Genomic DNA, 24,744 nt, shown 5'->3' with positions numbered 1-24,744 from the left:
TAGTTAAACACGATTTTCCTTTAACAAATCTGTGCTGACTTTCATTTATTAGCCCATATTTTTCCAAGTGCCTATATATATTTGACCTGGATTATTTTCTCTAAAAGTTTCTCCACCACCGACGTTATGCTGACTGGCCTGTAATTGCCAGGTTTATCCCTCTCCCCTTTTTTGAACAGGGTGTAACATTTGCAATCCTCCAGTCCTCTGACACCATCCCCATATCTAAGGAGGATTGGAAGATTGTGACCAGAGCCTCTGCAATTTCCACCTTTACTTCCCTCAGTTACCGAGGATGCATCCCATCTGGACCAGGAGACTTTTCTACTTTGAGTACTGCCAATCTTTTAAGTACCTCCTTTATCAATTTTTATCCTGTCTAATATCACGACTACCACCTCCTACAATTGCTACAATGGCAGCATCCTCTTCTCTAGTGAAGATGGATGCAAAGTATTCATTTAGTGTCTCAGCCATGCCCTCTGCCTCCACAAGAAGATCTTTTTTGTCCCTAATTGGCTCAACCCTTCCTTTGACTATCCTTTTACTATTTATATGTTTATAAAACACTTTTGGGTTCCCTTTTATATTAGTCGCTAATCTATTCTCATACTCTCTCTTTAGGAACATAGGACATAGGAACAGGAGTAGGCCATTCAGCCCCTCGTGCCTGCTCCGCCATTTGATAAGATCATGGCTGATCTGTGATCTAACTCCATATACCTGCCTTTGGCCCATATCCCTTAATACCTTTGGTTGCCAAAAAGCTATCTATCTCACATTTAAATTTAGCAATTGAGCTAGTATCAATTGCCGTTTGCGGAAGAGAGTTCCAAACTTCTACCACCCTTTGTGTGTAGAAATGTTTTCTAATCTCACTCCTGAAAGGTCTGGCTCTAATTTTTAGACGGTGCCCCCTACTCCTAAAATCCCCAACCAGCAGAAATAGTTTCTCTCTATCCACCCTATCTGTTCCCCTTAATATCTTATAAACTTCGATCAGATCACCCCTTAACCTTCGAAACTCCAGAGAATACAACCCCAATTTGTGTAATCTCTCCTCGTAACTTAACCCTTGAAGTCCGGGTATCATTCTAGTAAACCTACGCTGCACTCCCTCCAAGGCCAATAAGTCCTTCCGAAGGTGCGGTGCCCAGAACTGCTCACAGTACTCCAGGTGCGGTCTAACCAGGGTTTTGTATAGCTGCAGCATAACTTCTGCCCCCTTGTACTCCAGTCCTCTGGATATAAAGGCCAGCATTCCATTAGTCTTGATTATTTTCTGCACCTGTTCATGACACTTCAATGATCTATGTACCTGAACCCCTAAGTCCCTTTGGACATCCACTGTTTTTAACTTTTTACCATTTAGAAAGTACCCTGTTCTATCCTTTTTTGATCCAAAGTGGATGACCTCACATTTGTCTACATTGAATTCCATTTGCCACAGTTTTGCCCATTCACCTAATTTATCAATATCGCTTTGTAATTTTATGTTTTCATCTACACTGCTTACAATGCCACCAATCTTTGTGTCATCGGCAAACTTAGATATGAGACTTTCTATGGCTTCATCTAAGTCATTAATAAATATTGTGAATAAATGAGGCCCCAAGACAGATCCCTGCGGGACTCCACTAGTCACATCCTGCCAATGTGAGAACCTACCCATTATCCCTACTCTCTATCGCCTTTCGCTCTGCCAACTTCCTAACCAAGTCCGTACTTTTCCCTCGATTCCATGGGCTTCTATCTTAGCTAACAGTCTCTTATGTGGGACCTTATCAAATGCCTTCTGGAAGTCCATATAAATAACATCCATTGACATTCCCCTGTCCACTACTTTAGTCACCTCTTCAAAAAATTCAATCAGGTTTGTCAGGCACGACCGACCTTTCACAAATCCACCTGGGCACGATCCCTTTTTAACTCACTGAAATTTGCCCTCCACTAGTTAAGCATTTTCACATTTGATTGTTCCTTGTCCTTTTCCTTAACTAATGAGATTATGATCACTGTTCCCCAAATTTCCCCTGCCCCATGTCATTCCCCAGAACTAGATCCAGCACTGCTTCCTTTCGGGTTGGTCTGGAAACACACTTTTCCAGAAAGTTCTTTTGAACACATTTCAGGAACTCCTCCCCCTCTTTGCCCTTTACCCTGTTACTGTCCCGGTCTGCATTGGGGTAATTGAAGTCCCCCATTATCACTACTCTAGTTCTTGCATCTTTCTGTAATTTGCTCCTCTGTCTCCTTCCCACTATTTGGTGGCGTGTAGTATACTCCCAGTAGTGTAAGAGCTCCTCTCTTGTTCCTTAATTCTAACCAAATAGATTCTGTCTTTAACCCCTCAATTACATCATCCCTTTCCAGTGCTGTAATAGTTTTTGATCAATACTGACACCCCCCCACCCCCAACTTTCTTTCCTTCACAATCTTTCCTGAATACCTTGTAGCCAGGAATATTAAGTCCCCAATCCTCCCCTTCTTTGAGCCAGGTCTGTGTTATTACCACGATATCATATTCCCATGTGATGACGTGAGCCTGCAGCTCACCAACCTTATTCATCACGCTACGTGCATTTACGCACATGCACTCCAATCTCATCTTAGACTGCCTCGTATTTGTCCCCTATCTGACCCCTCCTATTTCTGAACTATTCCTTACTCTAGTGCTACTTGTTCCTCCCAGTCCTCTGTTCACCTCGTTTCTCCTCTCTAATGTTTCATCCTGGTGCCCATCCACCTGCCAAATGAGTAAACCCACCTCCACAGCATTAGTGAACCTCCCCGCGAGGACATTGGTCCCAGCTCTGTTCAGGTGCAATCCGTCCGGCTTGTACAGGTCCCTCCTGTCCCAGAATGGGTCCCAACGCCCCAGGAATCTGAAGCCCTCCCTCCTGCACACATGAACCTGTCTTATCCTGCTATTCCTATACTCACTAGCACATGGCACTGGAAGTAATCCAGAGATTACTACCTTTGAGGTCCTACTTTTTAAACTTCAGAAAGGTAGATGGTGCTTGAATAACCAGATGGAGTTCTTTGAAGAGGTGATGGATATGGTGGACAGGGAAATGCGGTGGATGTGGTGTACATGGACTGTCAGAGAACCTTTGGCCAGGCATGGCACAGGAAACTATTGGAGAAGGGTGGGTTATGGAAGCAGGAGGGGGTGGATTAAACACAGGTCAGAAGGGGGAAGCAGAGAGGCGGCGTTAAGGGCAGTTTCACAGAGTGGGCAGCGGAGTCCCACAGGATTCAGTTTTGGTCCACTTCTGATCACCGTGCACATTAATAATTTGGATATAGGCCGGGGAGGGGTGGGGGCAGACAGGCCGGGGAGGGGTGGGGGCAGACAGGCCGGGGAGGGGTGGGGGCAGACAGGCCGGGGAGGGGTGGGGGCAGACAGGCCGGGGAGGGGTGGGGGCAGACAGGCCGGGGAGGGGTGGGGGCAGACAGGCCGGGGAGGGGTGGGGGCAGATAGAATAAGGGGCAGAGTGAATAATTCTGATGACCAGGAGAGGCGGCAGGAGGATATTGATCAGTTGGTGGAGAATTCATTGTCGGTAAACGTGGGGTGGTGCATGTTGGTAAAAACAGTCAATTATATTTTGAATGCAAGAAGGTTTGGTGATGGGAGGAACGGAGGGAGTTTGGAGGGTTCGGTGATGGGAGGAACGGAGGGAGTTTGGAGGGTTCGGTGATGGGAGGAACGGAGGGAGTTTGGAGGGTTCGGTGATGGGAGGAACGGAGGGAGTTTGGAGGGTTCGGTGATGGGAGGAACGGAGGGAGTTTGGAGGGTTCGGTGATGGGAGGAACGGAGGGAGTTTGGAGGGTTCGGTGATGGGAGGAACGGAGGGAGTTTGGAGGGTTCGGTGATGGGAGGAACGGAGGGAGTTTGGAGGGTTCGGTGATGGGAGGAGCGGAGGGAGTTTGGAGGGTTCGGTGATGGGAGGAACGGAGGGAGTTTGGAGGGTTCGGTGATGGGAGGAGCGGAGGGAGTTTGGAGGGTTCGGTGATGGGAGGAACGGAGGGAGTTTGGAGGGTTCGGTGATGGGAGGAACGGAGGGAGTTTGGAGGGTTCGGTGATGGGAGGAACGGAGGGAGTTTGGAGGGTTCGGTGATGGGAGGAACGGAGGGAGTTTGGAGGGTTCGGTGATGGGAGGAGCGGAGGGAGTTTGGAGGGTTCGGTGATGGGAGGAACGGAGGGAGTTTGGAGGGTTCGGTGATGGGAGGAGCGGAGGGAGTTTGGAGGGTTCGGTGATGGGAGGAACGGAGGGAGTTTGGAGGGTTTGGTGATGGGAGGAACGGAGGGAGTTTGGTGATGGGAGGAGCGGAGGGAGTTTGGAGGGTTGATGTGGAAGAATCATAGAACGGTTACAGCACAAAAGGAGGCCATTCGGCCGATTGGGTCTGTGCTGGCTCTTTGTAAGAGCAATCCAGTTAGTCCCATTCCCCTGTAGCCCTGCAAATATTTTCCCTTCACGTATTTATCCAATTCCTTTCTGAATCTGCTTCCACCACCCTTTCAGGCAGCGCATTCCAGATTATAACTACTCGCTGTGTAAAAAAGGTTATTGTGGCCAGTGGGGTACCACAGGGATCGGTGCTGGGTCCCTTGCTGTTCGTGGTCTACATTAACGACTTGGATATGAATGTAAAAGGTATGATCAGTAAGTTCGCTGATGATACAAAAATTGGTAGGGTGGTAAATAGCGAGGAGGATAGCCTCAGTCTGCAGGACGATATAGATGGGTTGGTCAGATGGGCGGAACAGTGGCAAATGGAATTTAACCCGGAAAAGTGCGAGGTGATGCACTTTGGAGGGACTAACAAGGCAAGGGGGAATACACAATGAATGGGAGGACCCTAGGCAAGACAGAGGGTCAGAGGGATCTTGGTGTGCAAGTTCACAGATCCCTGAAGGCGGCGGAACAGGTAGATAAGGTGGTAAAGAAGGCATATGGGATACTTGCCTTTATTAGCCGAGGCATAGAATATAAGAGCAAGGAGGTTATGATGGAGCTGTATAAAACACTGGTTAGGCCACAGCTGGAGTACTGTGTGCAGTTCTGGTCGCCACACTACAGGAAGGATGTGATCGCTTTGGAGAGGGTGCAGAGGAGATTCACCAGGATGTTACCAGGGCTGGAGCGCTTCAGCTATGAAGAGAGACTGGGAAGATTGGGTTTGTTCCTTGGAGCAGAGGAGGCTGAGGGGGGACATGATTGAGGTGTACAAAATTATGAGGGGCACAGATAGGATGGATACTAAGGAGCTTTTTCCCTTCGTTGAGGGTTCTATAACAAGGGGACATAGATTCAAGGTAAAAGGCGGGAGGTTTAGAGGGGATTTGAGAAAGAACTTTTTCACCCAGAGGGTGGTTGGAGTCTGGAACTCACTGCCTCAAAGGGTTGTGGAGGCAGGAACCCTCACAACATTCAAGAAGCATTTGGATGAGCACTTGAAATGCCATAGCATACAAGGCTACGGACCAAATGCTGGAATATGGGATTAGAGTAGACAGGGCTGATGGCCGGCGCGGACACGATGGGCCGAAGGGCCTCTATCCGTGCTGTATCACTCTATGACTCTATGACTCATGTTGCCTTTGGTTCTTTTGTCAATCACCTTAAATCTGTGTCCTCTGGTTCTCGACACTTCCACCAATGGGAACAGTTTCTCTTTATTTATCTGAACCCGTAATGATTTTGAAACAGAGGGATTTTGGAGTTTGGTTCACAAAACATTAAGAACATAAGAAATAGGAGCAGGAGTAGGCCGAATGGCCCCTCAAGCTTGCTACGCCTTTTAATAAGATCATGGCCGATCTTCGACCTCAACTCTACTTTCCCACCCGAACCCCATAATCCCTTGATTCCCTTAGAGTCCAAAAATCTATCAATCAATCTCAGCCTTGAATATACTCAACAACTGAGCATCCATAGCCATCTGGGATAGAGAATTCCAAAGATTCACAACCCTCCAAGTGAAGAAATTTCACCTCATCTCAGTCTTAAATGGCCGACCCCTTATCCTAAGTCTATAACATCTAGATCTAGACTCTCCAGCCAGGGGAAAGTCTCTCAACATCTACCCTGTCAAACCCTCTCAGAATCTTATGTTTCAATGAGATCACCTCTCATTCTTCTAAACTCCAGAGAGTATAGGCCCATTCTACTCAATCTCTCCTCATAGGACAACCCTCTCATCCCAGGAATTAATCTAGTGAACCTTGATGCACTGCCTCTAAGGCAAGTATATCCTTCATTAGATAAGGAGACCAAACTACTCCAGGTGAGGTCTCACCAAAGCCCTGTACAATTGCAGCAAGACTTCTTAACTCTTATGCACCAACCCCCTTGCAATAAAGGCCAACATACCTTTTACTTTCCCAATTGCTTGCTGTACTTGCATGTTAACTTCTAGTGTTTCTTGTACGAGGACACCCAAATCTCTCCGAACACCAACATTTAATAGTTTCTCACCATTTAAAAATATTCTGTTTTTCTGTTCTTCCTACCAAAGTGAATAACCTCACATTTCCTCACATTATACTCCATTTGCCACCTTCTAAAGGGCGGCCTTTAAAGAAGAGATGGTTTGGGTACAGTCTAGGTACATTCTGAAGAGAGGGAAAGGTAGGGCAACTAAAGCCAGAGCTCCCTGGATGACGAAAGAGATAGAGAGTAAGATGAAGCAGAAAAAGGGGTGTGTGACAGATGTCAGGTTGATAATACAAGAGAGAATCAAGCTGAACATAGAAAGCTCAGAGGGGAAGTGAAAAAGGAAATAAAAGGGGCAAGGAGAGAGTATGAGAATAGGCTGGCAACTAACATAAAAAGGAATCCAAAAGTCTTCGATAGGCGTATAAATAGTAAACAGGTAGTAAGAGGAGGGGTGGGGCAAATTAGGAACCAAAAAGGAGACCTTCGCATGGAGGCGGGGGCGTGGCTGTCGTACTAAATGAGTATTTTGCATCTGTCTTTACCAAGGAAGAAGATGCTGCCAGAGTCACAGTAAAAGAGGAGGTAGTTGAGATACTGGATGGGCTAAAACTTGAAAAAGAGGTACTAGAAAGGCTGGCTGCACTTAAAGTAAATAAGTCACCCGGTCCGGATGGGATGTATCCTAGGTCGCTGAGGGAAGTAAGGGTGGAAATTGCGGAGGTACTGGCCATAATCTTCCAAACATCCTTAGATACGGGGGTGGTGCCAGAGAACTGGAGAATTGCAAATGTTACACCCTTGTTCAAAAAAGGGTGTAAGGATAAACCCAGCAACTACAGGCCAGTCAGTTTAACCTCGGTGGTGGGGAAGCTTTTAGAAACGATAATCTGGGACAGAATGAATAGATACTTGGACAAGTGTGAATTAATTAAGGAAAGCCAGCACAGATTTGTTAAAGGCAAATTCGTGTTTAACTAACCTGATAGAGTTTTTTGATGAGGTAACAGAGAGAGTTGACGAGGGCAATGCAGTTGATGTTGTGTATATGGACTTTGAAAAGGCGTTTGATAAAGTGCCACATAATAGGCTTGTCAGTAAAGTTGAAGCCCATGGAATAAAAGGGGCAGTGGCAGCATGGATAGGAAATTGGCCAAGAGACAGGAAACAGAGAGTAGTGGTGAACGGTTGTTTTTCAGACTGGAGGAAGGTGTTCCCCAGGGGTCAGTGCTGGGACCACTGCTTTTCTTGAGAAATATTAATAACTTGGACTTGGGTGTACAGGGCACAATTTCCAAATTTGCAGATGACACAAATTTGGAAGTATAGTGAACAGTGAGGAGGATAGTGATAGACTTCAAGAGGACAGAGACTGGCTGGTGGAATGGGCGGACACGTGGCAGATGAAATTTAACACAGAAGTGCAAAGTGTTACATTTGATAGGAAGAATGAAGAGAGGCAATATACATCTAAGGATACAGAGACCTGGGGATTTATGTACACAGGTCGTTCAAGGTGGCAGGGCAGGTTGAAAAAGCAGTTAAAAAGCATACGGGATCCTGGGCTTTATAAATATTGGCATAGCGTACAAAAGCAGGGAGATTATGATGAACCTTTATAAAACACTGGAGTATTGTGTCCAATTCTGGGCACCGCACTTTAGGGAGGATGTGAAAACTTTAGAGAAGGTGCAGAAAAGATTTACTAGAATGATTCCAGGGATGAGGCATTTCAGTTACATGGATAGACTGGAGAAGCTGGGATTGTTCTGCTTGGAGCAGAGACGGTTGTGAGGAGATTTGACAGAGGTGTACAAAATCATGAAGGGTCCAGCAGAGCAGATAGAGAGAAACTGTTCCCATTGGCAGAAGGGTCGAGGGCCAGAGGACACAGATTGGCAAAAGAACCAAAGGCAACATCAGGAAAAACGTTTTTATGCAGCGGGTAGTTGCGATCTGGAATGCGCTGCCTGAAAGGGTGGTGGAGGCAGATTCAATCGTGGCTTTCAAAAAGAAATTGGATAAATACTTGAAGGGAAAAAATTTGTAGGGCTATGGGGAAAGAGCAAGGGAATGGGACGAACAGATTTGCTTTTACAAAGAGCCAGCACCGGCTCGATGGACCGAATGGCCTCCTGCTGCACTGCAACCATTCTTTGAATCTACGATTCTTTGCCGACTCTGTGTTCTCCTCACACTGACTTTCTTACCCAGCTTTGTATCATCAGCAAACTTGGATACATTGCACTCGGTCCCTTCATCTAAGTCATTAATATAGATTGTAAATAGCTGAGGCCCAAGCACTGATCCTTGCAGCACCCACTAGTTACAGCCTGTCAGCCTGACCCGTTCATTCCTACTCTGTTTTCTGTCATAGAATGGTTACAGCACTGAAGGAGGCCATGCCGGCTCTCCAAAAGCAATCCCGCTAGCCCTATTTCTCCGCAACCATCTCGTACACCAACTCTACAGCAGACGCCACAACCTCGAAACCAAGATAGAGTCCATACTCTCAACCTGTACTCAGGACACAGCAGACCAGCTACGTTATACCGCCAAACAGACGAGGCAACGGAACTACGCTGCCTACATGAAAACCAAGAGCAGGAAGCTTGAGAAACTCGGCATCACCACCAGCATCGACCAAGCTTCCCCTGGTACCACGGTTGCAACCACAGGGAAGTCTATCGTCAATTTGTCCGACCACACCCTTCAACCAGACGAAATCGAAGTTCTCAGCCGAGGGCTCAATTTCTGCCCCACTACCAAAATGGACCCCACGAGTCTCGCGGCGGACACAGAGGAATTCATCAGGAGAATGAGGCTCCGGGAATTCTACCACAAACCACAAAATTTCAGCAGCGAACCCAATAAGACAATCGACGATCCGGAACAGCAGACAGAGGGATCCGCGGTACAGCAACCGAAGAGGAAAGAGTCAAACTGGACTCCTCCAGAGGGTCACTGCCCTCAGCTGGACATGTATGCTCAAGCTGTCAGGAAATGCGTCAATGCCAGATTCATCAGCCGCACTCAGAAGACAGTCCAGAATGTCACCCGAGCACAACGCAACGCCATCAACGCTCTCAAGACCAACCGCAACATCGTCATCAAACCAGCGGACAAAGGAGGAGCCATAGTCATACAGAACAGAACGGACTATTGCAAAGAAGCATACCGACAACTGGACAACCAGGAACACTACAGACGGTTACCCGCAGACCCGACCAAAGAACACACCCACCAGCTCAACAAACTGATCAAGACCTTCGATCCAGACCTTCAAAGCATCCTACGCACTCTCATCCCACGTAATCCCCGCGTGGGAGACTTCGACTGCCTCCCAAAGATACACAAAGCCAACACACCTGGACGTCCTATCGTATCAGGCAACGGAACCCTGTGTGAGAACCTCTCTGGATACATCGAGGGCATCCTGAAACCCATCGTACAGGGAACCCCCAGCTTCTGTCGCGACACTACAGACTTCCTACAAAAACTCAGTACCCACGGACCAGTTGAACCAGGAACACTTCTCACCACGATGGACGTCTCGGCACTCTACACCAGTATCCCCCACGATGACGGCATCGCTGCGACAGCATCAATACTCAACACCAACAACAGCCAATCTCCGGACGCCATCCTACAACTCATCCGCTTCATCCTGGATCACAATGTCTTCACCTTCGATAACCAGTTCTTTACCCAAACACACGGAACAGCCATGGGGACCAAATTCGCACCCCAATACGCCAACATTTTCATGCACAAGTTCGAGCAGGACTTCTTCACTGCACAAGACCTCCAACCAACACTATACACCAGATACATCGACGACATTTTCTTTCTATGGACCCACGGCGAGGAATCACTGAAGAGACTACACGATAACATCAACAAGTTCCATCCCACCATCAAGCTCACCATGGACTACTCCTCAGAATCAGTTTCTTTCTTGGACACACGAATCTCCATCAAAGACAGGCACCTCAGCACCTCACTCTACCGCAAGCCCACGGACAACCTCACGATGCTCCACTTTTCCAGCTTCCACCCTAACCACGTCAAAGAGGCCATCCCCTATGGACAGGCCCTGCGAATACACAGGGTCTGCTCAGACGAGGAGGAACGCGATGGACACCTACAGACGCTGAAAGACGCCCTAGTAAGAACGGGATATGACGCTCGACTCATCGATCGACAGTTCCGACGGGCCACAGCAAAAAATCGCATAGACCTCCTCAGGAGACTAACACGGGACGCAACCAACAGAGTACCCTTTGTCGTCCAGTACTTCCCCGGAGCGGAGAAACTACGCCATGTTCTCCGCAGCCTTCAACATGTCATCAATGACGACGAACACCTCGCTATGGCCATCCCCACACCTCCACTACTCGCCTTTAAACAGCCACCCAACCTCAAACAGACCATCGTTCGCAGCAAATTACCCAGCTTTCAAGAGAACAGCGTCCACGACACCACACAACCCTGCCGCGGTAACCTCTGCAAGACATGCCAGATCATCGACACAGATACCACCATCACACGAGAGGACACCACCCACCAGGTGCATGGTTCATACTCCTGTGACTCGGCCAACGTTGTCTACCTCATACGTTGCAGGAAAGGATGCCCCGGAGCATGGTACATTGGCGAGACCATGCAGACACTGCGACAACGGATGAACGGACACCGCGCAACAATCGCCAAACAGGAGGGTTCCCTCCCAGTCGGGGAACACTTCAGCAGTCAAGGACATTCAGCCACCGACCTTCGGGTAAGCGTACTCCAAGGCGGCCTTCGAGACACACGACAACGCAAAATCGTCGAGCAGAAATTGATAGCCAAGTTCCGCACCCATGAGGACGGCCTCAACCGGGATCTTGGGTTCATGTCACGCTACACGTTACCCCACCAGCGAACAAATGTTATCTGTTTTTAATATAACGGGTCAGTTGCTGTCTTTTCTATGTTTCTACCTCTCTATCTCTGTTTTTTTTTGTTTGTTGTTTTTTTTGGTGATTTGTATATTCTGTGAGACCTGGCAGGTAACAACTGTCTGTCTGCACACTGATTGCCTTGGCAACGGGCAGTTGAAAAAACTGTCTGTTATCACCAGCATTGTTCTGTGAATTATAAATGCGACTTCATTTCGAGGACTTCATTTTCACATCGTTCACCTGAGGAAGGAGGAAGCCTCCGAAAGCTTGTGAATTTAAAATAAAATTGTGGACTATAACTTGGTGTTGTAAAATTGTTTACAATTGTCAACCCCAGTCCATCACCGGCATCTCCACATCTTTTTTATTCGTTCATGGGATGTGGGCATCGCTGGCGAGGCCGGCATTTATTGCCCATCCCTAATTGCCCTTGAGAAGGTGGTGGTGAGCCGCCTTCTTGAACCGCTGCAGTCCGTGTGGTGAAGGTTCTCCCACAGTGCTGTTAGGAAGGGAGTTCCAGGATTTTGACCCAGTGACGATGAAGGAACGGCGATATATTTCCAAGTCGGGATGGTGTGTGACTTGGAGGGGAACGTGCAGGTGGTGTTCCCATGTGCCTGCTGCTCTTGTCCTTCTAGGTGGGAGAGGTCGCGGGTTTGGGAGGTGCTGTCGAAGAAGCCTTGGCGAGTTGCTGCAGTGCATCCTGTGGATGGTACACACTGCAGCCACAGTGCGCCGGTGGTGAAGGGAGTGAAGGCAGGTAGAGCAGGAGTCCCCTGGGGCCATCTCCCTTTCAAACAGATATTCCGCTTTGGATATTGTTGGGGGAGATGGCTTATCAGGGGAAAGCAGCAAGATCCAAGACCGTGGCACCACGAGTGACTCAGCTGCACAGGAGGGGAGGAAAAAGAATGGGAGAGCAATAGTGATAGGGCATTCCATTGTAAGGGGAACAGATAGGCGTTTCTGCGGCCGCAGACGTGACTCCAGGATGGTATGTTGCCTCCCTGGTGCTAGGTTCAAGGATGTCACGGAGTGGCTGCAGCACATTCTGAAGGGCGAGGGTGAACAGCCAGTGGTCGTGGTCCATATCGGTACCAACGACATCGGTAAAAAAAGGGATTCGGTCCTGCAAGCAGAATATAGGGAGTTAGGAAATAAATTAAAAAGCAGGACCTCGAAGGTAGTTTTTTTTTTATTCGTTCATGGGATGTGGACGTCACTGGTGAGGCCGGCATTTATTGCCCATCCCTAATTGCCCTTGAGAAGGTGGTGGTGAGCCGCCTTCTTGAACCGCTGCAGTCCGTGTGGTGACGGTTCTCCCACAGTACTGTTAGGAAGGGAGTTCCAGGATTTTGACCCAACGATGATGAAGGAACGGCGATATATTTCCAAGTTGGGATGGTGTGTGACTTGGAGGGGAACGTGCAGGTTGTGTTGTTCCCATGTACCTGCTGCTCTTGTCCTTCTAGGTGGTAGAGGTCGCGGGTTTGGGAGGTGCTGTCGAAGAAGCCTTGGCGAGTTGCTGCAGTGCATCCTGTGGATGGTACACACTGCAGCCACAGTGCGCCGGTGGTGAAGGGAGTGAATGTTTAGGATGGTGGATGGGGTGCCAATCAAGGGGGCTGCTTTGTCCTGGATGGTGTCGAGCTTCTTGAGTGTTGTTGGAGCTGCACTCATCCAGGCAAGTGGAGAGTATTCCATCACACTCCTGACTTGTGCCTTGTAGATGGTGGAAAGGCTTTGGGGAGTCAGGAGGTGAGTCACTCGCCGCAGAATACCCAACCTCGGGCCTGCTCTTGTGGCCACAGTATTTATATGGCTGGTCCAGTTAAGTTTCTGGTCAATGGTAACCCCCAGGATGTTGATGGTGGGGGATTCGGCGATGGTAATGCCGTTGAATGTCAAGGGGAGGTGGTCAGACTCTCTCTTGTTGGAGATGGTCATTGCCTGGCACTTGTCTGGCGTGAATGTTACTTGCCATTTATCAGCCCATGCCTGGATGTTGTCCAGGTCTTGCTGCATGCGGGCTTGGACTGCTTCATTATGAGGGGATGCGAATGGAACTGAACACTGTGCAATCATCAGCGAACATCCCCATTTCTGACCTTATGATGGAGGGAAGCTCATTGATGAAGCAGCTGAAGATGGTTGGGCCTCGGACACTGCCCTGAGGAACTCCTGCAGCAATGTCCTGGGGCTGAGATGATTGGCCTCCAACAACCATTGCCATCTTCCTTTGTGCTAGGTATGACTCCAGCCACTGGAGAGTTTTCCCCCTGATTCCCATTGACTTCAATTTTACTAGGGCTCCGTGGTGCCACACTCAGTCAAATGCTGCCTTGATGTCAAGGGCAGTCATTCTCACCTCACCTCTGGAATTCAGCTCTTTTGTCCATGTTTGGACCAAGGCTGTAATGAGGTCTGGAGCCGAGTGGTCCTGGCGGAACCCAAACTGAGCATCGGTGAGCAGGTTATTGGTGAGCAAGTGCCGTTTGATAGCACTGTCGACGACACCTTCCATCACTTTGCTGATGATTGAGAGTAGACTGATGGGGCGGTAATTGGCCGGATTGGATTTGTCCTGCTTTTTGTGGACAGGACATACCTGGGCAATTTTCCACATTGTCGGGTGGATGCCAGTGTTGTAGCTGTACTGGAACAGTTTGGCTAGAGGCGCAGCTAGTTTTGGAGCACAAGTCTTCAGCACTGCAGCTGGGATGTTGTCGGGGCCCATAGCCTTTGCTGTATCCAGTGCACTCAGCCGTTTCTTGATATCACGTGGAGTGAATCGAATTGGCTGAAGACTGGCTTCTGTGATGGTGGGGATATCGGGAGGAGGCTGAGATGGATCATCCACTCGGCACTTCTGGCTGAAGATGGTTGCAAATGCTTCAGCCTTGTCTTTTGCACTCACGTGCTGGACTCCGCCATCATTGAGGATGGGGATGTTTGCAGAGCCTCCTCCTCCCGTTAGTTGTTTAATTGTCCACCACCATTCACGACTGGATGTGGCAGGACTGCAGAGCTTTGATCTGATCCGTTGGTTGTGGAATTGCTTAGCTCTGTCTATAGCATGTTGCTTCTGCTGTTTCGCATGCATGTAGTCCTGAGTTGTAGCTTCACCAGGTTGGCACCTCATTTTTAGGTACGCCTGGTGCTGCTCCTGGCATGCTCTTCTACACTCCTCATTGAACCAGGGTTGATCCCCTGGCTTGTTGGTAATGGTAGAGTGAGGAATATGCCGGGCCATGAGGTTACAGATTGTGCTGGAATACAATTCTGCTGCTGCTGATGGCCCACAGCGCCTCATGGATGCCCAGTTTTGAGCTGCTGGATCTGTTCTGAATCTATCCCATTTAGCACGGTGGTAGTGCCACACAACACGTTGGATGGTGTCCTCAGTGCAAAGACGGGACTTCATCTCCACGAGGACTGTGCGGTGGTCACTCCTGCCAATACTGTCATGGACAGATGCATTTGCGACAGGTAGATTGGGGAGGACGAGGTCAAGTAATTTTTTCCCTCGTGTTGGTTCGCTCACCGCCTGCTGCAGGCCCAGTCTAGCAGCTATGTCCTTCAGGACTCGGCCAGCTCGGTCAGTCGTGGTGCTACCGAGCCACTCTTGGTGATGGACATTGAAGTCTCCCACCCAGAGTACATTCTGTGCCCTTGCTACCCTCAGTGCTTCCTCCAAGTGGTGTTCAACATGGAGGAGGACTGATTCATCAGCTGAGGGAGGGCAGCATTTGAACAAGTGTGGCACCAAGGAGCCCTCGTAAAATTGAAGTCAATGGGAATCAGGGGGAAAACTCTCCAGTGGCTGGAGCCATACCGAGCAAAGGAAGATGGTAGTGGTTGTTGGAGGCCAATCATCTCAGCCCCAGGATATTACTGCAGGAGTTCCTCAGGGCAGTGTCCTGGGCCCAACCATCTTCAGCTGCTTCATCAATGAACTTCCCTCCATCATAAGGTCAGTAATGGGGATGTTCGCTGATGATTGCACAGTGTTCAGTTCCATTCGCAACCCCTCAGATAATGAAGCAGTCCGAGCCCGCATGCAGCAAGACCTGGACAACATCCAGGCTTGGGCTGATATGTGGGAAGTAACATTCGCGCCAGACAAGTGCCAGGCAATGGCCATCTCCCAACAAGAGAGAGTCCAACCACCTCCCCTTGACATTCAACGGCATTACCATCGCCGAATCCCCCACCATCAACATCCTGGGGGTCACCATTGACCAGAAACTTAACTGGACCAGCCATATAAATACTGTGGCTACGAGAGCAGGTCAGAGGCTGGGTATTCTGCGGCGAGTGACTCACCTCCTGACTCCCCAAAGCCTTTCCACCATCTACAAGGCACAAGTCAGGAGTGTGATGGAATACTCTCCACTTGCCTGGATGAGTGCAGCTCCAGCAACACTCAAGACGTTCGACACCATCCAGGACAAAGCAGCCCCCTTGATTGGTACCCCATCCATCACCCTAAACATTCCATAGAACCATAGAAAAGATACAGCACAGAAGGGGGCCATTCGGCCCATCGTGTCCGCGACGGCTCGAAGAACAACCAGGTGCCCATTCTAATCCCACCTTCCAGAACCCGGTCCGTAGCCCTGCAGCTTACAGCACTTTAGGTGCAGGTCCAGGTACTTTTTGAAAGAGTTGAGGGTCCCTGCCTCTACCACCAATTCAGGCAGCGAATTCCATACACCCACCACCCTCTGGGTAAAAAAGTTTTTCCTCATGTCTCCTCTAATCCTTCCACCAATCAGCTTAAATCGATGTCCTCTAGTTCTTGAACTCTCCGCTAGGGGAAACAGGTACTTCCTGTCTACTCTATCTGGGCCCCTCATAATTTTGTACACCTCAATCAAGTCTCCCCTCAGCCTCCTCTGCTCCAAGGAAAACAACCCCAGCCTATCCAATCTCTCCTCGTTGCTGCAATTTTCAAGCCCTGGCAACATTCTTGTAAATCTTCTCTGCACTCTCTCCAGAACAATTACCTCCTTCCTGTAATGTGGTGACCAGAACTGCGCACAATACTCCAGCTGTGGCCTTACCAGCGTTTTATACAGTTCCATCATTACATCCCTGCTTCTGTATTCTATGCCTTGGCTAATAACGGAGAGCATTCCTTATGCCTTCTTCACAACCTTATCTACCTGTACTGCCACCTTCAGGGACCTGTGCACATGCACTCCAAGGTCTCTCACTTCCTCTACCCCTCTCAATATATTCCCATTTACTGCATATTCCCTTTTACTGTTTGCCCTCCCTAAGTGCATTACCTCACACTTCTCCGGGTTGAACTCCATTTGCCACTTTTCCGCCCACTCCACCAACCCAATGATATCTTCTTGGAGTCCACAGCTATCCTCTTCACTATCAACTACACGGCCAATTTTTGTATTGTCTGCAAATTTGCCAATCATGCCCCCTACATTCAAGTCCAAATCATTAATATATACCACAAACAGCAAGGGACCCAACACCGAGCCCTGTGGCACACCACTGGAAACGGATTTCCATTCACAAAGTGTGACAGGGAGCTGGGAGCGGGAGCGAGGGTGTGACAGGGAGCTGGGAGCGGGAGCGAGGGTGTGACAGGGAGCTGGGAGCGGGAGCGAGGGTGTGACAGGGAGCTGGGAGCGGGAGCGAGGGTGTGACAGGGAGCTGGGAGCGGGAGCGAGGGTGTGACAGGGAGCTGGGAGCGGGAGCGAGGGTGTGACAGGGAGCTGGGAGCGGGAGCGAGGGTGTGACAGGGAGCTGGGAGCGGGAGCGAGGGTGTGACAGGGAGCTGGGAGCGGGAGCGAGGGTGTGACAGGGAGCTGGGAGCGGGAGCGAGGGTGTGACAGGGAGCTGGGAGCGGGAGCGAGGGTGTGACAGGGAGCTGGGAGCGGGAGCGAGGGTGTGACAGGGAGCTGGGAGCGGGAGCGAGGGTGTGACAGGGAGCTGGGGGGAGATGGAAGAGGAGGGAGGGGAGGCGAGAGAGGGAGGGGAGTGAGGGAGGAGGAGGGGGAGACGGTATTTGCGTGAGTGGTGGAAAGCAATTTGGTACGTGTGGTAGGTGTGGGATAGAGTTGAGGATAAGGGGGACCCTTTCAAAAGGCGTTTGATAAAGTGCCACATAATAGGCTTGTCAATAAAATTGAAGCCCATGGAATGAAAGGAGCATTGGCAGTATGGATACGGAATTGGCCAAGAGACAGGGAACAGAGAGTAGTGGTGAACAGTTGTTTTTCGGACTGGAGGGAGGTGTACAGTGGTGTTCCCCAGGGGTCGGTGCTGGGACCACTGCTTTTTTTGATATATATTAATGACTTGGACTTGGGTGTACAGGGCACAATTTCCAAGTTTGCAGATGACACCTGTGAGGATAAGGGTTTAGGCTGCGGGGAGGCCATCCTGAACGCCACCTCTGGCACCGTGGGTGGGACACAAACCATTGGGTTTTCCGACAACCGATGTGCACCAAGCTCCTGGTAACCAACTGCCAAGCAACAGATTCTTCCCACAATGATCTACGGGGGAACGTGTGGCTCCCACCACCCACAGCTCAGCCCTGTCACCAGGTCCACAGTACCTTGTCAGCTTTCCCCAAAGCTCACACTTCAAACCCAAACATTTCCCATCACTGTCACACTTCTCTGCTGGCACCAGGTATCTCACCTCCATTTTCTCCTCCAGTTCATGCAGGAATTCGCCATCAGCTGCCTGCGATGATGCTGCAGTGGAGCTTTTCGCACTCAGGATAGCCCGAGATATGTACTCGATCCTTTGCTGTACCGAGATCTCGGTACTGTTATGGAGAGAAAAAACATTACTACCAGGCTGCTGAATAAACCAGAATGTAAAAAATACATCTCACTGAATAAACAGTGACTCTGTGCAGTTACACAGTGAGTGACCCTCACCCTGAATAAACAGGGACTCTGTACAGTTACACAGTGAGTGACCCTCACCCTGAATAAACAGGGACTCTGTACAGATACACAGTGAGTGACCCTCACCTTGAATAAACAGTGACTCTGTACAGTTACACGGTGAGTGACCCTCACCCTGAATAAACAGTGACTCTGTACAGATACACAGTGAGTGACCCTCACCCTGAATAAACAGGGACTCTGTACAGATACACAGTGAGTGACCCTCACCCTGAATAAACAGTGACTCTGTACAGTTACACAGTGAGTGACCCTCACCCTGAATAAACAGTGACTCTGTACAGTTACACGGTGAGTGACCCTCACCCTGAATAAACAGTGACTCTGTACAGTTACACGGTGAGTGACCCTCACCCTGAATAAACAGTGACTCTGTACAGTTACACGGTGAGTGACCCTCACCCTGAATAAACAGTGACTCTGTACAGTTACACGGTGAGTGACCCTCACCCTGAATAAACAGTGACTCTGTACAGTTACACGGTGAGTGACCCTCACCCTGAATAAACAGTGACTCTGTACAGTTACACAGTGAGTGACCCTCACCCTGAATAAACAGGGACTCTGTACAGTTACACAGTGAGTGACCCTCACCCTGAATAAACAGTGACTCTGTACAGTTACACGGTGAGTGACCCTCACCCTGAATAAACAGTGACTCTGTACAGTTACACAGTGAGTGACCCTCACCCTGAATAAACAGTGACTCTGTACAGTTACACAGTGAGTGACCCTCACCCTGAATAAACAGGGACACTGTACAGTTACACAGTGAGTGACCCTCACCCTGAATAAACAGTGACTCTGTACAGTTACACGGTGAGTGACCCTCACCCTGAATAAACAGGGACACTGTACAGTTACACAGTGAGTGACCCTCACCCTGAATAAACAGTGACTCTGTACAGTTACACAGTGAGTGACCCTCACCCTGAATAAACAGTGACTCTGTACAGATACACGGTGAGTGACCCTCACCCTGAATAAACAGTGACTCTGTACAGTTACACGGTGAGTGACCCTCACCCTGAATAAACAGTGACTCTGTACAGTTACACGGTGAGTGACCCTCACCCTGAATAAACAGTGACTCTGTACAGTTACACAGTGAGTGACCCTCACCCTGAATAAACAGTGACTCTGTACAGTTACACGGTGAGTGACCCTCACCCTGAATAAACAGTGACTCTGTACAGTTACACAGTGAGTGACCCTCACCCTGAATAAACAGTGACTCTGTACAGTTACACGGTGAGTGACCCTCACCCTGAATAAACAGGGACACTGTACAGTTACACAGTGAGTGACCCTCACCCTGAATAAACAGTGACTCTGTACAGTTACACGGTGAGTGACCCTCACCCTGAATAAACAGGGACTCTGTACAGTTACACGGTGAGTGACCCTCACCCTGAATAAACAGTGACTCTGTACAGATACACAGTGAGTGACCCTCACCCTGAATAAACAGTGACTCTGTACAGTTACACGGTGAGTGACCCTCACCCTGAATAAACAGGGACTCTGTACAGATACACGGTGAGTGACCCTCACCCTGACTAAACAGTGACTCTGTACAGTTACACGGTGAGTGACCCTCACCCTGAATAAACAGGGACTCTGTACAGTTACACAGTGAGTGACCCTCACCCTGAATAAACAGGGACTCTGTACAGTTACACAGTGAGTGACCCTCACCCTGAATAAACAGGGACTCTGTACAGTTACACAGTGAGTGACCCTCACCCTGAATAAACAGGGACTCTGTACAGTTACACAGTGAGTGACCCTCACCCTGAATAAACAGGGACTCTGTACAGTTACACAGTGAGTGACCCTCACCCTGAATAAACAGGGACTCTGTACAGATACACGGTGAGTGACCCTCACCCTGAATAAACAGGGACTCTGTACAGTTACACGGTGAGTGACCCTCACCCTGAATAAACAGTGACTCTGCACAGATACACGGTGAGTGACCCTCACCCTGAATAAACAGTGACTCTGTACAGTTACACGGTGAGTGACCCTCACCCTGAATAAACAGGGACTCTGTACAGTTACACAGTGAGTGACCCTTACCCTGAATAAACAGGGACTCTGTACAGTTACACAGTGAGTGACCCTTACCCTGAATAAACAGGGACTCTGTACAGATACACAGTGAGTGACCCTCACCCTGAATAAACAGTGACTCTGTACAGTTACACAGTGAGTGACCCTCACCCTGAATAAACAGTGACTCTGTACAGATACACGGTGAGTGACCCTCACCCTGAATAAACAGGGACTCTGTACAGATACACGGTGAGTGACCCTCACCCTGAATAAACAGCGACTCTGTACAGATACACGGTGAGTGACCCTCACCCTGAATAAACAGTGACTCTGTACAGATACACAGTGAGTGACCCTTACCCTGAATAAACAGGGACTCTGTACAGATACACAGTGAGTGACCCTTACCCTGAATAAACAGGGACTCTGTACAGATACACAGTGAGTGACCCTTACCCTGAATAAACAGGGACTCTGTACAGATACACAGTGAGTGACCCTTACCCTGAATAAACAGGGACTCTGTACAGTTACACAGTGAGTGACCCTTACCCTGAATAAACAGCGACTCTGTACAGATACACAGTGAGTGACCCTTACCCTGAATAAACAGGGACTCTGTACAGATACACAGTGAGTGACCCTTACCCTGAATAAACAGTGACTCTGTACAGTTACACAGTGAGTGACCCTCACCCTGAATAAACAGGGACTCTGTACAGTTACACAGTGAGTGACCCTCACCCTGAATAAACAGTGACTCTGTACAGATACACGGTGAGTGACCCTCACCCTGAATAAACAGTGACTCTGTACAGTTACACAGTGAGTGACCCTCACCCTGAATAAACAGTGACTCTGTACAGTTACACAGTGAGTGACCCTCACCCTGAATAAACAGTGACTCTGTACAGTTACACAGTGAGTGACCCTCACCCTGAATAAACAGTGACTCTGTACAGTTACACAGTGAGTGACCCTCACCCTGAATAAACAGTGATTCTGTACAGATACACAGTGAGTGACCCTCACCCTGAATAAACAGTGACTCTGTACAGATACACGGTGAGTGACCCTTACCCTGAATAAACAGTGACTCTGTACAGATACACAGTGAGTGACCCTCACCCTGAATAAACAGGGACTCTGTACAGTTACACAGTGAGTGACCCTCACCCTGAATAAACAGGGACTCTGTACAGATACACAGTGAGTGACCCTCACCCTGAATAAACAGGGACTCTGTACAGTTACACAGTGAGTGACCCTCACCCTGAATAAACAGGGACTCTGTACAGTTACACAGTGAGTGACCCTCACCCTGAATAAACAGTGACTCTGTACAGATACACAGTGAGTGACCCTCACCCTGAATAAACAGTGACTCTGTACAGATACACGGTGAGTGACCCTCACCCTGAATAAACAGTGACTCTGTACAGTTACACAGTGAGTGACCCTTACCCTGAATAAACAGTGACTCTGTACAGATACACAGTGAGTGACCCTTACCCTGAATAAACAGGGACTCTGTACAGATACACAGTGAGTGACCCTTTCCCCGAATAAACAGGGACTCTGTACAGTTACACAGTGAGTGACCCTTACCCTGAATAAACAGTGACTCTGTACAGATACACAGTGAGTGACCCTCACCCTGAATAAACAGGGACTCTGTACAGTTACACAGTGAGTGACCCTCACCCTGAATAAACAGTGACTCTGTACAGATACACAGTGAGTGACCCTCACCCTGAATAAATAGGGACTCTGTACAGATACACGGTGAGTGACCCTCACCCTGAATAAACAGGGACTCTGTACAGTTACACAGTGACCCTCACCCTGAATAAACAGTGACTCTGTACAGTTACACAGTGAGTGACCCTCACCCTGAATAAACAGGGACTCTGTACAGTTACACAGTGAGTGACCCTCACCCTGAATAAACAGGGACTCTGTGCAGTTACACAGTGACCCTCACCCTGAATAAACAGTGACTCTGTACAGATACACAGTGAATGACCCTCACCCTGAATAAACAGTGACTCTGTACAGATACACGGTGAGTGACCCTCACCCTGAATAAACAGGGACTCTGTACAGTTACACAGTGACCCTCACCCTGAATAAACAGGGACTCTGTACAGTTACACAGTGAGTGACCCTCACCCTGAATAAACAGGGACTCTGTACAGTTACACAGTGAGTGACCCTCACCCTGAATAAACAGGGACTCTGTACAGTTACACAGTGAGTGACCCTCACCCTGAATAAACAGGGACTCTGTACAGTTACACAGTGAGTGACCCTCACCCTGAATAAACAGGGACTCTGTACAGTTACACAGTGAGTGACCCTCACCCTGAATAAACAGGGACTCTGTACAGTTACACAGTGAGTGACCCTTACCCTGAATAAACAGGGACTCTGTACAGTTACACAGTGAGTGACCCTCACCCTGAATAAACAGGGACTCTGTACAGATACACAGTGAGTGACCCTTTCCCCGAATAAACAGGGACTCTGTGGCGATGCTGTAACCTCACTCCCTACCTGTGCATGTCTGCAAGACGAGCTAGGATCCGCGCAGCGTTACTGAAATTCCGGTTCTTTTCGTAGTATCTCCAGAGCAAGTCCATGTACCGAACCTTGTTTTGATCCTGCTTTGCCATCCGCACCAAATATGGCTCAAGAAATGGAGAATTTACCTGCATAGAAACAACACTAGTTCATAGCTAGAAACACTGAGGACACCCCCCCCCACTACACCCAGGCATATCCCTTTACAGGAGCAACCCGAGCACAACGAAAGGGTAGTCAGAGGAAAGGTGGGGCCAATTAGGGACAAAAAAGGAGATCATCTTGTGGAGGCAGAGGGCATGGCTGAAGCAATAAATGAACACTTCACATCAGTCTTCATTAGAGAAGAGGATGCTGCCATTGTAGCAGTAAAGGAGGAGGTGGTCGTGATATTGGAGAGGATAAAAATAGATAAAGGAGGTAATTAAAAGGTTGGAAGTCCTCAAAGTAGGAAAGTCTCCAGGTCCAGATGGCACACCCAGGGTTTACAGACACAGGCTGGTTACTGAGGGAAATACAGTTCAAAATTGCGGAGGCTCTGGCCACAATCTTCCAATCCTCCTTAGATATGGGGATGGTGTCAGAGGACTGAAGAATTACAAATGTTACACCCTGTTCAAAAAAGGGGAGAGGGATAAACCTGGCAATTACAGGCCAGTCAGCATAACGTTGGTGGTGGGGAAAATTTTAGAGACAATAATCCAGGATAAACTTAATTGGCACTTGGAAAAGTCTGGGCTAATAAATGAAAGTCAGCACAGATTTGTTAAAGGAAAATCGTGTTTAACTAACTTGATTGAGTTCTTTGAAGTAATGGAGAGGGTTGATGAGGGGAGTGCGGTTGATGTGTACGTGGACTTTCAAAGGGCATTTGATAAAGTACCACATAATGGACTTATTAGCAAAATTAGAGCCCATGGGATTAAAGGGACAGTGGCAGTGTGGATACAGAATTGGCTAGAGGACAGAAAGCAGAGAGTAGTGGTGAACGGTTGTTTTTCAGACTGGAGGGAAGTATACAGTGGTGTTCCCCAGGGGTCAGTATTAGGACTACTCTTTTTGATCTATATTAATGACCTGGACTTGGGTATAGAGGGTATAATTTCAAAGTTTGCAGATGACACGAAACTCAGAAATGTAGTAAACAGTGAGGAGAATAGTAACAGACTTCAGGAGGACATAGACAGACTGGTGAAATGGGCAGACACATGGCAGATGAAATTTAACGCAGAGAAGTGTGAAGTGATGCATTTTGGTAGGAAGAATGAGGAGAGGCAATATAAACTAAATGGTACAGTTTTAAAGGGGGTGCAGGAACAGAGTGATCTGTTTTTTTTAATTCATTCGTGGGATGTGGGCGTCTCTGCCAAGGCCAGCATTTATTGCCCATCCCTGATTGCCCTTGAGAAGGTGGCGGTGAGCCATCTTTATGACAACTGAGTGGCTGGCTGGGCCATTTCAGAGGACAGTTATGAATCAACCACATTGCTGTGGGTCTGGAGTCAAATATCGGCCAGACTGGGTAAGGACGGCAGGTTTCCTTCCCTAAAGGATATTAGTGAATCAGATGGGTTTTTACAACAATCCAGTAATTGCACGTTCACCATTACTGTTACGAGCCTTTTATTCCAGATTGTTTTTATTTAATTCATTGAATTTAAATTCCCCAGTTGCTGTGGAGGGATTTGAACTCATGTCTCTGGATTACTAGTCCAGTAACATAACCACTATGCTACCGTACCCGTAAATATGTACACAGAT

At 48.6% G+C, this 24,744-nt stretch overlaps 1 protein-coding gene across 1 annotated transcript in view; it reads right to left on the bottom strand.

Moving 5' to 3' along the window:
* nup155 (nucleoporin 155) overlaps window positions 1-24,744 on the bottom strand; it is a 239,580-nt gene that overhangs the window by 34,284 nt on the left and 180,552 nt on the right. Inside the window, exons 28-29 of the mRNA XM_067978489.1 lie at window positions 22,957-23,111; window positions 18,068-18,197 (exon numbers count right to left, since the gene is read on the bottom strand). Of these exons, the coding sequence (XP_067834590.1) occupies window positions 18,068-18,197; window positions 22,957-23,111 (285 nt within the window). The remainder of the gene's footprint in view (window positions 1-18,067; window positions 18,198-22,956; window positions 23,112-24,744) is intronic.

Source organism: Heptranchias perlo, unplaced genomic scaffold (genome assembly GCF_035084215.1).
Source record: "Heptranchias perlo isolate sHepPer1 unplaced genomic scaffold, sHepPer1.hap1 HAP1_SCAFFOLD_300, whole genome shotgun sequence".
In the NCBI taxonomy this organism is placed as follows: Eukaryota; Metazoa; Chordata; class Chondrichthyes; order Hexanchiformes; family Hexanchidae; genus Heptranchias; species Heptranchias perlo.
This window is presented reverse-complemented; position numbering and strand designations above follow the sequence as displayed.